Source organism: Prionailurus bengalensis, chromosome D2, assembly GCF_016509475.1.
Source record: "Prionailurus bengalensis isolate Pbe53 chromosome D2, Fcat_Pben_1.1_paternal_pri, whole genome shotgun sequence".
Taxonomy (NCBI): domain Eukaryota; kingdom Metazoa; phylum Chordata; class Mammalia; order Carnivora; family Felidae; genus Prionailurus; species Prionailurus bengalensis.
The window spans coordinates 81697077-81711007 of NC_057351.1; the positions used below are offsets into that span (position 1 = coordinate 81697077).

Below are 13931 nucleotides of genomic sequence, written 5' to 3' on the forward strand. Positions count from 1 at the left end.
TCTGTCCTCAAGCAGCTCGAATAGAATGCTCCAGAAAGAAAGTAAGAGCCTAACCTGTAAGCATCGGTGTATTTCTGGCAGTGGGGGTGGGGAGGGGGCATTGATAGCATACAATGCTGATTTAAACATCGAAGACTGAGATTAGTCCCTCCTCATCAGGGAAATGCAAATCTAAACCCTAACGAGAGATCCCCTCACACCTGTCAGGTTGGCTGTTCCCCAAAAAAGTAAAGTAACACGTGTTGGCAAGGACGGGGAGAAACTGGAAAGCTTGTATCCTATTGGTGGGAACACAAAATTGCGTAGGCACTATGGGAAACGGTGGGGTTTTTTGTTTGTTTGTTTTTCAAAAAATTAAACATCAGAATTACCATGGGATCCAGAAATCCCACTTCTGGGCATTTATCTGAAGAACTGATATCAGGATCTCGAAGTGATATCGGCATCTCCCCCCCCCCCCCAGTCCCGGCCATGCCACTCACCGTAGCCGAGATGTGGAAACAGCCCAAACCCTGCCTGACCCCACTGACATGAGGTGTGTACAAAAGGGTCAGCTTCCTAGAATCAGAGATCGGGATGGTGATGGCCAGGGGCTCCCGGGAGGGGGTGCTGGGGAAATACTCATCAACGGACATGACTTTTCAGTTAAGCAATTGCTCTAGAGATTTGCTGTACAACATAGTATCCACAATCAGCCACAACAGCACAAGAAAATAAAGTTTTAAAAAACGGTTGGGACTAGCGTCCTCTAGCTGTTATAACCACTCCTTGGAACAACGATGCAAGGTAGGTATTACCATTCTCAGTTTACAAATATGGTGAAACTAAGTCTCACGGCGCTCAGTTATCCAACGTCCCAGGGTGAAGGGTGGAGGATGAGGGATTGCCCAGAGCCCTCCAGTTTCGCCCCATAACACTGACTCCAATCTCGTCTCCGAAGGCGGGAAGATTATCCTCTGATCCAAACTTGAATTCACGCTCAAGCAGCCCGTGCTCTGAACCCCAGCGCCCCAGCCTTATCACCTGCGGCACGTTCTGGAAGAAAGGCCCCTTGACCACCCCCCCCAGCCCTGCCTGTTTCCAGAGGGAACGAGGCTCGCCCCCTCCCCAGGCTGACGTTCTCGGTGTTGAACCACCCTCAGAGACGGTCTCCTAAGTCCCCTAAAAAGAACAAGTCAAACCAAAGTGCACACAAGGCATTAGAGAAAGCCACGCTCGGAGCTGAGTGAGTAGCTGGAGTCCCGCCAGGGCCCGTAGGAAGGATCTGAAAGAAACTAGGAGCTGAGGGTCATTAAAGCAAAGCCATTTAATACCGGAAAGGGAAGGGGATTTTAAAAGCACAGTCCTATTATAGACTCCGTTCCATCCCATCTTCCAGTTGAAATCCAGGACACGTTCCCACCGCTTCTCCCTCGGCGGGACCAGCAACCGCCCCCCCGCCTTCCGGAGAACCCGTCGGCCCCCAGCTCAAAAGCACCTAGAGAACCTTCAGGAGAGCCCTAAATTAAGCAGGATTTAGGAACTCGAAGGCTGATCAATGCGGAAGCGGGGGTTGGGGGGGGGGTTTCTCGGTGCAAATGGACTCTGACCACAGGGCATTCCACGGGGCTCCAGGTTAACTGTGTGAAGTCTCCACGTTCAAAGGGAAAGAATCAATGTGTATTCAAACGCTCTGGGCTCTCCCTCCAGTCCTGCCTGGTTTTCAAATCCTGCTCATGGCCCTGCTGGACCGGCAAAGCACCCCGGGGGGACGGGGTTCCCGGAACCTGAGCGCCCAGGGCCCCTTTCCAGCCAGAGCACCTCTGCTGTCTCCCAAAAGGGCTTCCCAGACGATTCCATCTTACGCAAGAGTTCCATTTAAAAATAACATGAACTGCTCTAAGGAAACGCAGCTCTCTGTGGTCCAGGAGAAACTTCTCGGCTGAAGCTCCGAAAATGAGATGCAAGAGCTGTATCCTCAGCACAGAGGTCAGGGAGCAGCGACGTCATATGCCAGCCTAAGGGGAAAACGTTCCAGAAGGCTGTACAAATGTGAGGAGTCCTCCTGTGCCCAAGGCAGGCATATGACAGGAAGCTCAGTCTCTTTAGGAACAATGGCATCTTTGAATGCAGAAGCCAGATCTCACCTGTCAAATTGCTCAAACGCAGAAATGCAGTTTTTACCAGGAAAGGAGAGGTCTTTGCGCTCCCCTGGGAGCTGGAAAAGGGTGTTGGCCCTAATCTTCTTTTTAAGGTTTATTTACTTATTTATAGACAGAGGGAGGGGGAGAGAGAGAATTCCCAGCAGGCTCCGCAATGTCAGCGCAGAGCCCAACGCGGGGCTCGAACCCACGAACCAAACTGTGAGATCATGACCTGAGCCGAAACCAAGAGTCGGACGCTCGACTGACTGAGCCACCCAGGGGCCCCTGGACTTAGGTTTCTTAATGGCATTCCACCAACAGGAGCTCCTTTCCAGCAAACACACCCAGGAAGGGAGAGAGAGACCACTCTTGGGAAACAAGAGAGGAGGAAGCAAGTCAGGAGATAATCTGTTCAAAAGAAGATGCTTTATGGGAAGATCTCATGGCCAGCACTGGGGTTTCCACCAAGATGTGAAATAAGCGATGGGGGTGTACAGTTTTGCTTTGTGCAGGGAACGTTTTACTCTGTGTTCCTGTCCCCTCGGCTCAGCCCCTTTACAGCTGCCGGAGGGATTTTCCTCTCGTGCTGGCAAGCCGGACGTTAACGCGACCATCATATTAAATAACACGATAAGCTTCAAAACTACGTTTAAGTCCACGTGTCACTTTCAATTTGTGTTTCCTTTGTTTATATACTTTTCCCTTCTAGAGAATCTTATCTTCACACGGCCAGCTGGGCACAAAGCTACTCAAAAATAGAACACTTCAGCTCTCAATCAAGTTTATTCTCTCTACGCCCTATTGACAATATTTCACCCAAAAAGCAACGCTCTGCGCGGTAGGGCTCACGGAGTTTGGGGTTTGCCTTCCATTTGCAGCCTTTCCCCAATGACACCGACCTTTGCAAGGAGTGTGTGACTTCAACAATTACCGGTAAGCGTTCTTTTCCTCTTGGGGGGCTCTGGACGCACAACTAACAATAAGGAAGTAGAAACCGATGAGCCTCTTTAAGCCAGCTTAAAATCACACCAAGAATAGTGTGTAAGCTCTGGGGTCATGGCTCTGGGGCAGGCCATGCAACTAGGAGAGGGGTTCATGAACCCCTAGGTGAGAGACCCGAGGTTGGAAGGGAGGGTCACAGCCACTCAGAGAGGAGAAAGAAGACAGGACAGAAAGGGGAGTGCACCCAGCGTCCCAGGGTGCCATTCAAAGTCCTTTTGAAGTCACGGGGCGCCTGGGTGGCGCAGTCGGTTAAGCGTCCGACTTCAGCTCAGGTCATGATCTCGCGGTCCGTGGGTTCGAGTCCCGCGTCGGGCTCTGTGCTGACAGCTCAGAGCCTGGAGCCTGTTTCAGATTCTGTGTCTCCCTCTTTCTCTGACCCTCCCCTGTTCATGCTCTCTCTCTGTCTCAAAAATAAATGAAGGTTAAAAAATAAAATTAAAAAAAAAAAAAACAACAAAAAAACAAAGTCCTTCTGAAGTCAGCCACAGTGACGAGCCCGATCCCGTCCCCATGGTTCTCCAGGCTCCATGGGTGACTTAGCTCCTCCCTCTACCCATCCGGCTCATCCCCCCAGCAGCTGTTTCCGGAGCACCTGGCTTGGTACAGGGGCTGGCAAGCAAAATCCAAGCTCTCATGCAGCTTTCAGTCTGGACCGGAATGCAGATGTTTATCAAGTGCAGATAAATGTCATGTTATCGTGACAAGTGCAGCAAAGAAAAGGAAGGTGGACTCCAGGTGCCTGAAGTGGGGATTGGTCTTGAGATCAGGGATGTATGGCAGAGGATCTGCGGGGCAAGTCAAGGTTACTTAGGGGCACAGGTTCAAGCAAGGAGTTCAGCTTGTACAGGGACCCTGTAGCAGGAAGCACATGGAGAGCATTGGTAGAGCAGAGAGAGGGAGAGAGAGAGAGAGAGCTCAAAGACCAGTGCCCCCAGAGCCTCTCAGACCATAGTAAGAATGGTCTTTAGGAGCACCTGAAAAGTATGGAAGGGTTTTAAAGTAGGGAATGGCCTGGCCCACACAGACCAAACAGAGAAAACACGGACTATTGCAGTAGTCAACACCAACATGGCAGCAGGGGTGGATCCCAGAGATGATTAGGAGGAAAATCAGAGGGACGCGGTCATGGATTGGAAACGGGGGTGTGGGAGAGGCAGAAAGACATCTAGGTTCCCAGCTTGGCCGGCCACGGGGATGGTGGTGCCACTCCTGGGATGGGGACGGCGATCCTGAGCTTAGAGAGATGCTTCTCATGCCCATCTAGAACCCAATCTAGAACGTGGGTTTCTGCCCTGCTGGGGAGTGAGTTCCCGGCTTGCACTGCATTCCTGTACCTGAGGCTGGACCTCAGGCACTCTGGGCAGGACCTATCCTGAGTCAGATCCAGCCACACCACACTGTCCCTCCCTGCGTGGCCCCCACTCTACATTCCCAGGCACCCAGACGTACCTCCTCCATCTGAGGACACGGCGTCCTCTAGCCACGTGTCCCTGACACTGACCTCATGCCTGGTGTCCACACCTGGCTCTCACCGCACCTTCGGAAGCTGGGCCCCAAGCTCTCTCTCTGTTCTCCCCGCCCCAGGGGGCGTGTTAACCCCCCAGGCCCCCGACCACCTCATTTTCTCATTCCTCCACGTCTCCACTCCGTCCAGGCCAGGCCCTCATGGTGTAAGTCCTACAGATAAGACCCCATCTCACGTGCTGATGTGACATCTGGCGCGATCCAGAGGGCTTCATCTGGCCAAACTGCGAATTCCCCTCCTATCCCCGCAGATAAGATCCCCTGGCCAAATGAACCTCCTCATGATGGGGTCCAGGAGCAGCGCCCGCGTCTCCCTGAGCGGTGGGCTTCGTTTCCCTTCCAACCCGTGGAATTATTCAAACAATCTTGTTACATCCTCATGCAGGAGCCAGGGGTCGCCCCACCCTCCCAATATTACAAAGCCTGCCTCCACTGCTCCCACTTATGCTGTTCTTGAGTGCAATCCTCACGTGGCCCTGCAGGGGATACGTGGCAGACGGTGTGCTGCTCCCCAGCGCTGTAAGTGTCTGTGACTCACAAACCGCTAGGGACTCATCTGTCCGGGGTCAGGTGTTGTGCACAGCCACCCTCATCACCCTGGGGGGGGGACCCCTCCATCACCAACAGGATAAAGAGGAGGCAATTACAAGAGCCCTCTGAGTTAGGGCTCTATGCTGCGAAACTCCTGGGGGTGAAGGAATGACCATCGTGTTTATTTCATAAAAACCCAGCCGACTCCAAAAAAGACCCACAGCGGCGGCTCCAACAAGGGATGCCCAGGACAACTTCTTGGGCTCCACACCCACAGACTCTGACGCTGTGGTCTGGGTGGAGCCTGGAGACGCTTTCCATTCTAGGATCCTTGGGTGATTCAGATGCCCTCTTCTACCTGGGGACTTCTGCTAGAGCAGAGCCATTTTCCTTACACTGTGACTTCAGCAAAATCTTGTCTCCAGGCGGGATGGGCTAGGATTGCTGCTCAGCCATTGGACTTGGGCTTCTTTTTTTTTTATTATTTTTTATTTTATTTTTTGAGAGAGAGAGAGAGAGAGAGAGAGAGAGAGAGAGAGAGAGAATGAGGAGGGATGAAGGGCAGAGGGACAGAGAGAGGGAGAACCCCAAGCAGGCTCCATGCTCGGCATGGAGTCCAACACTGGGTTCGACCCCACAAGCCTGGGATCATGACCTGAGCCACAATCAAGAGTTGGATGCTCAACTGACTGAGCCACGCGGGTGCCCTGGACGTAGGCTTCTTAAAGCCATTTCGTCAACAGGTGCTCCTTTCTAGCAAACGCATAATGTTGGGTGTCTGCCTCTCAGACTCATGCCCTTTGTTCAGGTCAAAATACCGACCCCCAGAGATGCCCACCCTGGCACCCATGGACGGTAGAAGGGCTCATAGGCTTCAAGGGAAAATGAACGGAAATTGTGGGTAGGCCTCCCTACTCCACCTCTGAGAACGAGATGCCGGGGCCCTCACGGACTGCCGACCTCATGTCCGCCCCGGCATCTGATTTCTTCACTTCGAAGACAAGAGGCAATGACTAAACTGCCATGCCTTTGAGAGGAGGCAGCTAAATCCGGCTGGATGCACTTCTTTCCGATTCAAAGCTACACCGACTGGGGAATCTTCAGCTGTGCTCTTTGCCTAGCACATTATTCTACCAATCATTTTAAAAATTAGATTACGTACCAGGTGATGGGCAAAGACCAAGCTAGAAGCAGAAACTCAGAGAAGGGGGAACGTTGCTTATTGCACTGTTTACAGGTGATTGCAACAAACCTGAAGGTCAAGACCCAGCCAGCCACTACACAGAACTCAGGAAGGGCCGTGCGCATAAGGGTCATCCGTTAGACAGCAAACAGGGAACTGTCACATGCCCCCGTGACAAAGCGACGCGGTCTGTTTTCTTCCCAGTAATGTTGTTCTACGCCAGGAGGCCCGACAGACCCAAACACGTCTCTTTACATCTTGCGCAGAAAGCGGGAATAAGTGTTCTCTCTTCTGGGGGGGGGGGGGGTCAGAGAAGTTATGCTGCCTTTTCCCACCTCCCCTCTTGCAGAGCGAGGTGGACACTGGGCAGAGCGAGCACCCAGCAGGCTCACTGGAGCCCCCTGGGAGGAGGCCTCTGTCCCCTCAACAAAGGAAGCTGAGTAACAGGACAGGTGTGTGTCACGCAAAGCAGTTGGAAGGGTCTTAGAAAGACCCAAAGGGAGGTGCTTCCCCCACAGGCTCTCGAGTGCCGTCACGCGATCCAGTTCCCAGCCTGCTCTGCAGGCTTGCCTGGGAGAGTCAAGTAAGATCCCCGGATGTACACTTGGTTCCACATGGTTCCTTCGGACGGACAGATAATCCTGGGAAGTCTGGCGAATACTTCTGCGCACCGGCGTCTAACCTTGGGAACACAGCGATGAGCGGAACAAGGTCCCTGCCCTCCGAGCCAACGGTCTTGAAGACCACAACCCAAGACAAGCCCACGAGGGAAACCAGGCAACGCAGGAAGGACCGTCCTGTGACACCATCAAAATCTGAAGCACCAAGGGTGGGCAGGTTGAATCAGGGAATGTGTCCAACAAATGGGAGGATCTTCCCAACTGAAACACACAGAAGGTGGCTGCAGGAGGGTCCTCGGGGGCCGGGAGAGGGACAGGTAAGGGTAGAGTCAGATGCGGACTGGCCCCAGATGCTGTGCCGTGGAGTTCACACTCTGCCCTCTCTGAGAACTGGTGGGAACGCAGAGAAGTTGCGTTGACCAAAGACACTCTTTCACACTGTCCAATAGATGAGCCTCCTCACGGGCAGGGAGGAGTCTGTGAGAATGAGGCAGGTGGCAACATGGCACAATGAAAACAGCTTCTGTATAAAAAAGGATCGTGCGTCTCTGCTTCAACAATTAGAGCCTGAATAAAACAGGGCTTTTGCCGTGCCCGCTATCTCTGGCTCATAGAGAAACTACAATTACAAATGACTTCTTCCAGCAGAGAAAAGAAACACAACTCACATCAGTCTCAGGGTGGTTTTTAAGGGACGACAGACCAATCCTTCCGTGAAGGATGGTCAGGCGTATGTGTCGTGTTGGGGCCACTGTCTCGGCACAAATGAAACCAAAACGAGGGTTATCGAGGAAGTGAATCGCCGCTCTTGTAAAAGCTGGAATGGAGACACGGTGACCCTCAAGTTTTAAGTGAAATATAATAACTTCATCCCCCTCATCCATCAAAGACCCACCCTTTAAAAAGTGCCAGTTGTAAAGGTCAGGCTTAATTGATCAGGAGGGAGAAAATTTCGTGCCGCCCCACCTTCCTTCCTAAGCCAAGTGAATTAGCAATTAAAAATTCCAGGTGACCCTTCATCAATTACCTTTCCATACATTTCCCATAACTGATGGCCCCAGAAATGGCTTAACTAAGCACCAAATCCTCCTAATCATTGCTAAATCCTCAGATTAAGCAGTCTCATCAGCAGACAGGTAGCACAGCGATGGGGGGTTGGGCAAAGGAATCTTTTAACAACACGCAGAATGGAAATTTGAAACGGACTTCCTACCGTCCACCGATTTTGAAAACAGATGCGAGTTTGGGCAGATACAGTCACCGTTCCCGCGTTTTTTTCTCTCTTAGTGTTTGGATCCTGTGTCACTGTAAACTGAAGTTTTACACAGGCCCACCGATTTCAAAGGGCTTCCCAATGGGACGATTTTGCCGTACGATATCCGCCCCCGGTCTTTCCCAGTCCTGGGATTTCCAGGACTGAGGCAGTGAACAGTTGCTGTGTGCACGTGGAAGAAGCAAAAATAGACATCCGGAGATGATGTGCATTTCCAATTTCGTGCATGAGCACAGGGTCCACTCTGCCTGGGCCAACCACTCCCCTGATCTAGCTTCTGCAACAGAGGCTTACCGCCCACAGCGCTGAGTTCTAGAGCAGCCGGTGGACCACCATTGTCCTAAACCACCATCGTCTGAGAGCAAAATAAGACCTGGGCAAGTGGAAAGACTTATCCAAAGATAAAGAGCTAAGTGAGGTCAGAGTCAACCCTGGCACTAAATACCTCACCTGAGAAAACAAAACCCCGATGCCAGGTCTGTGGTTCCCTTTACCACCCCAGCCAGCACCCCATACGTGTGGGTCTTGCAGCCCACCCTCGTCCCAGCTCACACATTTGCTGCTGCAATGATCTCAGCTGTTCTCATGGTTTCTCACACACTGCCTGTAAATGAGAGTCATATTGATAAACGTGTAAATATTGTAAACGATGGTCATATCTATGACCCTAACCTGTCTCCCGACGTCAACACCACCCTGCCGCATGCTTCCTGGACATTGAAGGCAGGCGGCCTCTCACAAGTAGAGGGTCCAAACCCCACAAATTCAGGGTCCTCCGACTAGCACCGCCCCCCTCACTCCCTGAGCCTCCCGAACCTCGAATTCCCTACCCGACTACTGGTAGCCCCGCCTGCCCAGAAACGTCTTTAAACATCCCCCTTATTGCAACCCCTGCAAATAACTGGGTCATCACCCAGCGTCCCAGTGACCGGCACGCCCACCCCTGCCCCGGAGGAAAGCGCGCCATCACCTGCCTGAATAGCACAATGGAGTCGCCTTCCTAGAACCCGGGACCAGATGACACATTCTAACGAGTCAATATGTAACTGTAACAACTCTTTGCCTTCTCACTACAGACCAAAAGCAAATGAATAAGTTACTTTATTTTGGCTCAACACGATCTAAAGGATTTCTAACAATTCCGGCTGTGTGAGCAGGTCATGAGCCCCCTGCCCTTGGGGCTTCTGTGTGGTCAGCTTACCCTGCAGAGGCTTTCCCGCTGCTGCGTGGAAATGGGTAGGAGGGTTTCAGACAGGAGACATTGGGAAGAAACTGGACAAAGTGACCCTCTGGCCCCTCCCAAACCTGAGATTCCGTGAGCTCCGTCTGCCTGGCCCCCTGGACTCCTTCTGGAAGAGCTGTCCCGCAAGCCGGGTACCCACAGGATTCGATCCTCTGAAGCCACGTCTCTAATACCTGACCTTGCTTCCTGACCTGAGATGACTGAATCAGGATGGAGCCTGAGAGGTTAATTGGCAGACACAAGAAAGTGTCTCCTGCACTTTCTGTAAGCTGGTGGCTCTTCCTTCCGTGAAATTGACTGGTTTCCTTACAATGGTTTCCCTGTTGTGCATTTTTGGTCCTTCCGACACCAAGTTGGAACTAAAACTCTGCTCTCTGGGTCTGCTGCCAAGGCCAGGGACGGGATTGATGAAGATTTCATCGTGTGTGGACCCTTCCCCTTCTTGGGAGTGGGGGGGCGGGGGAGGGGGGGGAGTCAGATCCCTGATCCAAAATGCTGTTCTTCCCTGAGGCAGTGAACCAGGACCACAGAGGTCCCTGAGGGCACAGGTGGCCTCCCGGGCCCGGTTTTCAGAGAAAAGATGTGTCTGTAGGCCCTCCTTGGCCTAACTTCAGTCAGGCTCCTCTGAGCGCTTTTCCTAACTAGGCCTCATCCTGGGCCTGCCTTTGGTGGCCTGTCAGGCCCAGTTTTAGCAAAGAATCCTATCGGGTCTGGATTTAGAGAGAATCCTGCTGGGCTGGATTAACAAGACTTTCCCCAACCCTTGACCTCTAAGCACATTTTTTTTTTTTTTTTTTTGAAGTTTATTTATTTATTTTGAGAGAGACGGACAAAGTGAGCATGGGAGGGGCAGAGAGAGAGAGGGAAACACAGAATCCCCCAGCAGGATCCGGGCCAGCTCAGAGCCCGACGTGGGGCTCGAACCCACAGACTGTGAGATCGTGACCCGAGCCAAAGTCGGACGCTCAACCGACTGAGCCACCCAGGCAACCCTCTAATCAAGTTCTTGGTAATCTTTCCTGCCCCTAATCCCTCCCCCTGCCATTGGTTATGAACCCCAGCTTCCCTGACATAGTTCTGGATTAGGGGGCTCCCTTCTACCACAGGAACTCACATGTCCTGCCATTTTTAACCAGTTGATAGTGCCTTTTCTCCTATTTCTTTTTTTTTTTTTAATATTTATTTATTTTTGAGAGAGAGAGAGAGAGAGAGAGAGAGAGAGAGAGAGAGAACAAGCGGGGGAGGGGCAGAGAGAAAGGGAGACACAGAATCCGAAGCAGGCTCCAGGCTCTGAGCCATTAGCACAGAGCCCGACGCGGGGCTTGAACTCACGAACTGCAAGATCATGACCTGAGCCAAAGTCGGACGCTCAACCGACTGAGCCACCCAGGCGCCCCAACAATGCCATTTCTCTCTAACAGATGGGAATGACCTTGCAGCAAGACGCACAAAGCCAGGTGATGCCTTCGAGAAGCAGCCATCAGGGAAGTATTATGCTCCTCGGCCGTGAATTCCTCCTTTCCCTTATATTCGGAGTCGAGCCCAGACTCTCTTTCCTACTCTAAGACCTCACGTAGTAGTCTCCCTGAATAAAATCTGCCTTATTCTCTTTAACAAGTGTCATGAGTGATTTTTTCTTCAACAACTGCTTGCCTTCTGTGTGAATACCCAAGGTTTCAGACTATGTCTAAAATATCCTTCCATAATTAGAACTTGGAAAATAGGGAAAGAAAAGAAAGGAAAGGGGAAAGGAAAGGAAAGGAAAGGAAAGGAAAGGAAAGGAAAGGAAAGGAGGAAGGAAGGAAGGAAGGAAGAAAGAAAGAAAGAAAGAAGGAGAGAGAGAGAGAGAGAGAGAGAGAGAGAGAGAGAGAGAGAGAGGGAGGAAGAAAGAAAGAGAAAGAAAGCCAGAATACATGCGTCTCCCTCCTCGCCCAGGCTTGCTTGGGCACATTCCCTGCAGCCTGGACCATTAACCTCTGGCCTCTGGGCCAGCATGTACAGGTTTCTAAGTCATTAAACCACTAATACGAGCTCCACTGCACAAGGGCCCGACCAGGCCCATTTCAAGCTAAGCTAGTCCTGGAGAAAATCAGACTGGTGGGTCCACATCTAGGTCACCCAGGCCAGACTGCGCTCACTGCTACCTCCGAGCGCTCTGAGAAAAACCTGGCCTTCTCCTCCACGTCCCCAACCTCCCCGCGGGGTGCAGGTGGCCAGACGTGTTGCATGAGACCTGCCATTCAGGCCTCCAGAAGCGACTGTCAGAGGATGCACGTTCTCACCACAAGCAATTTCTGGGCTAGGTTTTTAAAGGATCCAGTCAAATATCTGCCACTATGAAAGAATAAGCCGTAAGCCATGCTTTGGGGCTCCAGAAAGGACGAACGAACTAGGAGAGCTTCTTCCAAATAATATATTCGTCCTGGGCTGACTGTGTCCATTATGGAGACGAACTCAGGTCCCTGATGCCTTTGGTGGAGGTGAGCGGCAAGGGGAAAGGAAGAAAGAAGCTACAAAAGCATCTGTGTATAATCACATGCAGACGCACGGACACACATATATTTTTCTCCATAGATACCAACTCATCTACCCCATTTACAAACTGAAATTGAGATGAGGATTCAAAACTAAAATTTGCCGGGGCGCCTGGGTGGCTCGGTCGGTTAAGCATCCGACTCTCGATCCGACTCAGGTCGTGATCTCACGGTTCGTGGGATCGAGCCCCGCGTCAGGTTCTGTGCTGACAGTGCGGAGCCTGCTTGGGAATCTCTCTCTCCCTCACTCCCTGCACACCACCCCTCCGCTTGTGTGTTCTCTCTCTCTCTCTCAAAATAAATGAACATTTAAAAAAATAAAATAAATTTTGCTACATGACAACATGCTTTAAAAAAAAAATTCCGTTAATTGAAAGTCAGTTAAGTCGGACACTGAGCCAACCAGACACCCTGAAAACATGCTTTTAGAGCTTATTCTCTGCTAGAGTCTCTGAGTGAAATATGCTAGCCTCGGAGTCTTATTACAGAACCATCAGAAAAGGTGAGCGAAACCCATACAACTTCTCTCGCCAAGGGAGAAAAACAAACTGGTTCCCACACCACTTATGTTAACAAACTTCATAAAAGTTACGAACTGTAACCACCACTCCTGGTGTTATTGTTACAATGCAGGGGCCGGGAACTGAAGCTTCACGAGGAATGATTTATGTTTGTACAGATACCAGGCCTGTATTTAAATCGCGCCTGCTCCGTTGCAAGAATATTCCACATGTGTCCCATTACTCATTCCTGGCGGAACCCCGCACCACACTGGCCTGAACCGCTGCCATCTGCGGGACCCTCAGCTTCCAAATGCACTACCTGAGGCAACCAATATTTCTGGAGCATCGTTTCCTTCGTCAGGGACTGCTAACCTAAAAGCCTGTGTGTTTAGAAATTCTAATCAGCTTCAAATCTTGTCAGAGCCACTGAGCTAGCATCAAGGGTCGGGGACGGGGTGGGGGGAGACGAGGCTCCAAAGCACATCTCATTATTAATAAAAATAAAGGAGAGAGATAGTAAAAAAAAAAAAAAAAAAAAAAGGCTTGAACGGGACCGTCACCCGATCAGCGCCCAGCTCTTTACCTGCTTTGAAAGACCTTCATTTCTTTCCCAAGCAGAATGATCTTTGGGGGACGAGAAGAGCCGACTGTGAATCTAGAAGATAAAGAGAAACCTTCCCAGTCTTTTATTTTTATTTGCCAGATATATAATCTTCAATAGTGTACATTATTATTTTTAAAGAACCGAGAAATGTCCCTAGAATCTCTCCAATCTCCCAAGAAAGAGCTACGGATTTTAACGAATACACATCTCCATTTTCTCCCGTGCTACCTCTGCACATGAATAAAGAGTAGGTTTCCGATGATTTCAAAATACAAGAGGCGGCGGAGGAGGGGAGGGAGAAAAACCAATCGGCTAACATGGATTTTGCCAGTAGAGCAAAGAACCACATCTCATGTTTCCTTTCTATCCCATCACAGTGCCGAATGGGTGTTGGGCTGAAATCGGACATTCAATAAATATTGATAAATTGATTAACCACAAGCAACCAGATTTCAGGAATCAGCCTGCAAGGCCCAACGAAAATAAGATTAATAGATACAAAAGTGTTGTGCCGTCTGCGAGGATGATTATGGTGCCGGCTCTCTCTGCCAGAAGGCAAGGGTTGGTTTCGTAAGTTTATTCTGAAAGCCGTTTGCTGTGGGCGAGACTTTGGGTTTGGATTTGTACATTTAGAATCAGACTCCGGAGCACCTCGTTCCACACTGGGTCTGCCCTGTGGCCCCTCGCTGACCCCAGGGACTCTCCCCCCAAACTGAAGAGTGACTTTTCGGACACGCGTGCTGGAAACACAGCAGGATCGGAAGAGGCAATGGCCTCACCGTGGACAGGTC

At 51.1% G+C, this 13931-nt stretch overlaps 1 protein-coding gene and 1 non-coding gene across 3 annotated transcripts in view; both read right to left on the minus strand.

Moving 5' to 3' along the window:
- Positions 1-13931, minus strand: part of CD2H10orf90 (chromosome D2 C10orf90 homolog) — a 220767-nt gene that overhangs the window by 182126 nt on the left and 24710 nt on the right. For both annotated transcript variants that reach the window (XM_043597854.1, XM_043597855.1), the window contains exon 2: positions 13120-13191. In XM_043597854.1, coding sequence (XP_043453789.1) covers positions 13120-13191 — 72 coding nt within the window. The remainder of the gene's footprint in view (positions 1-13119; positions 13192-13931) is intronic.
- On the minus strand, positions 10403-10487 carry TRNAQ-UUG. The gene has a single exon. It is a non-coding gene; the product is annotated as a tRNA-Gln (tRNA).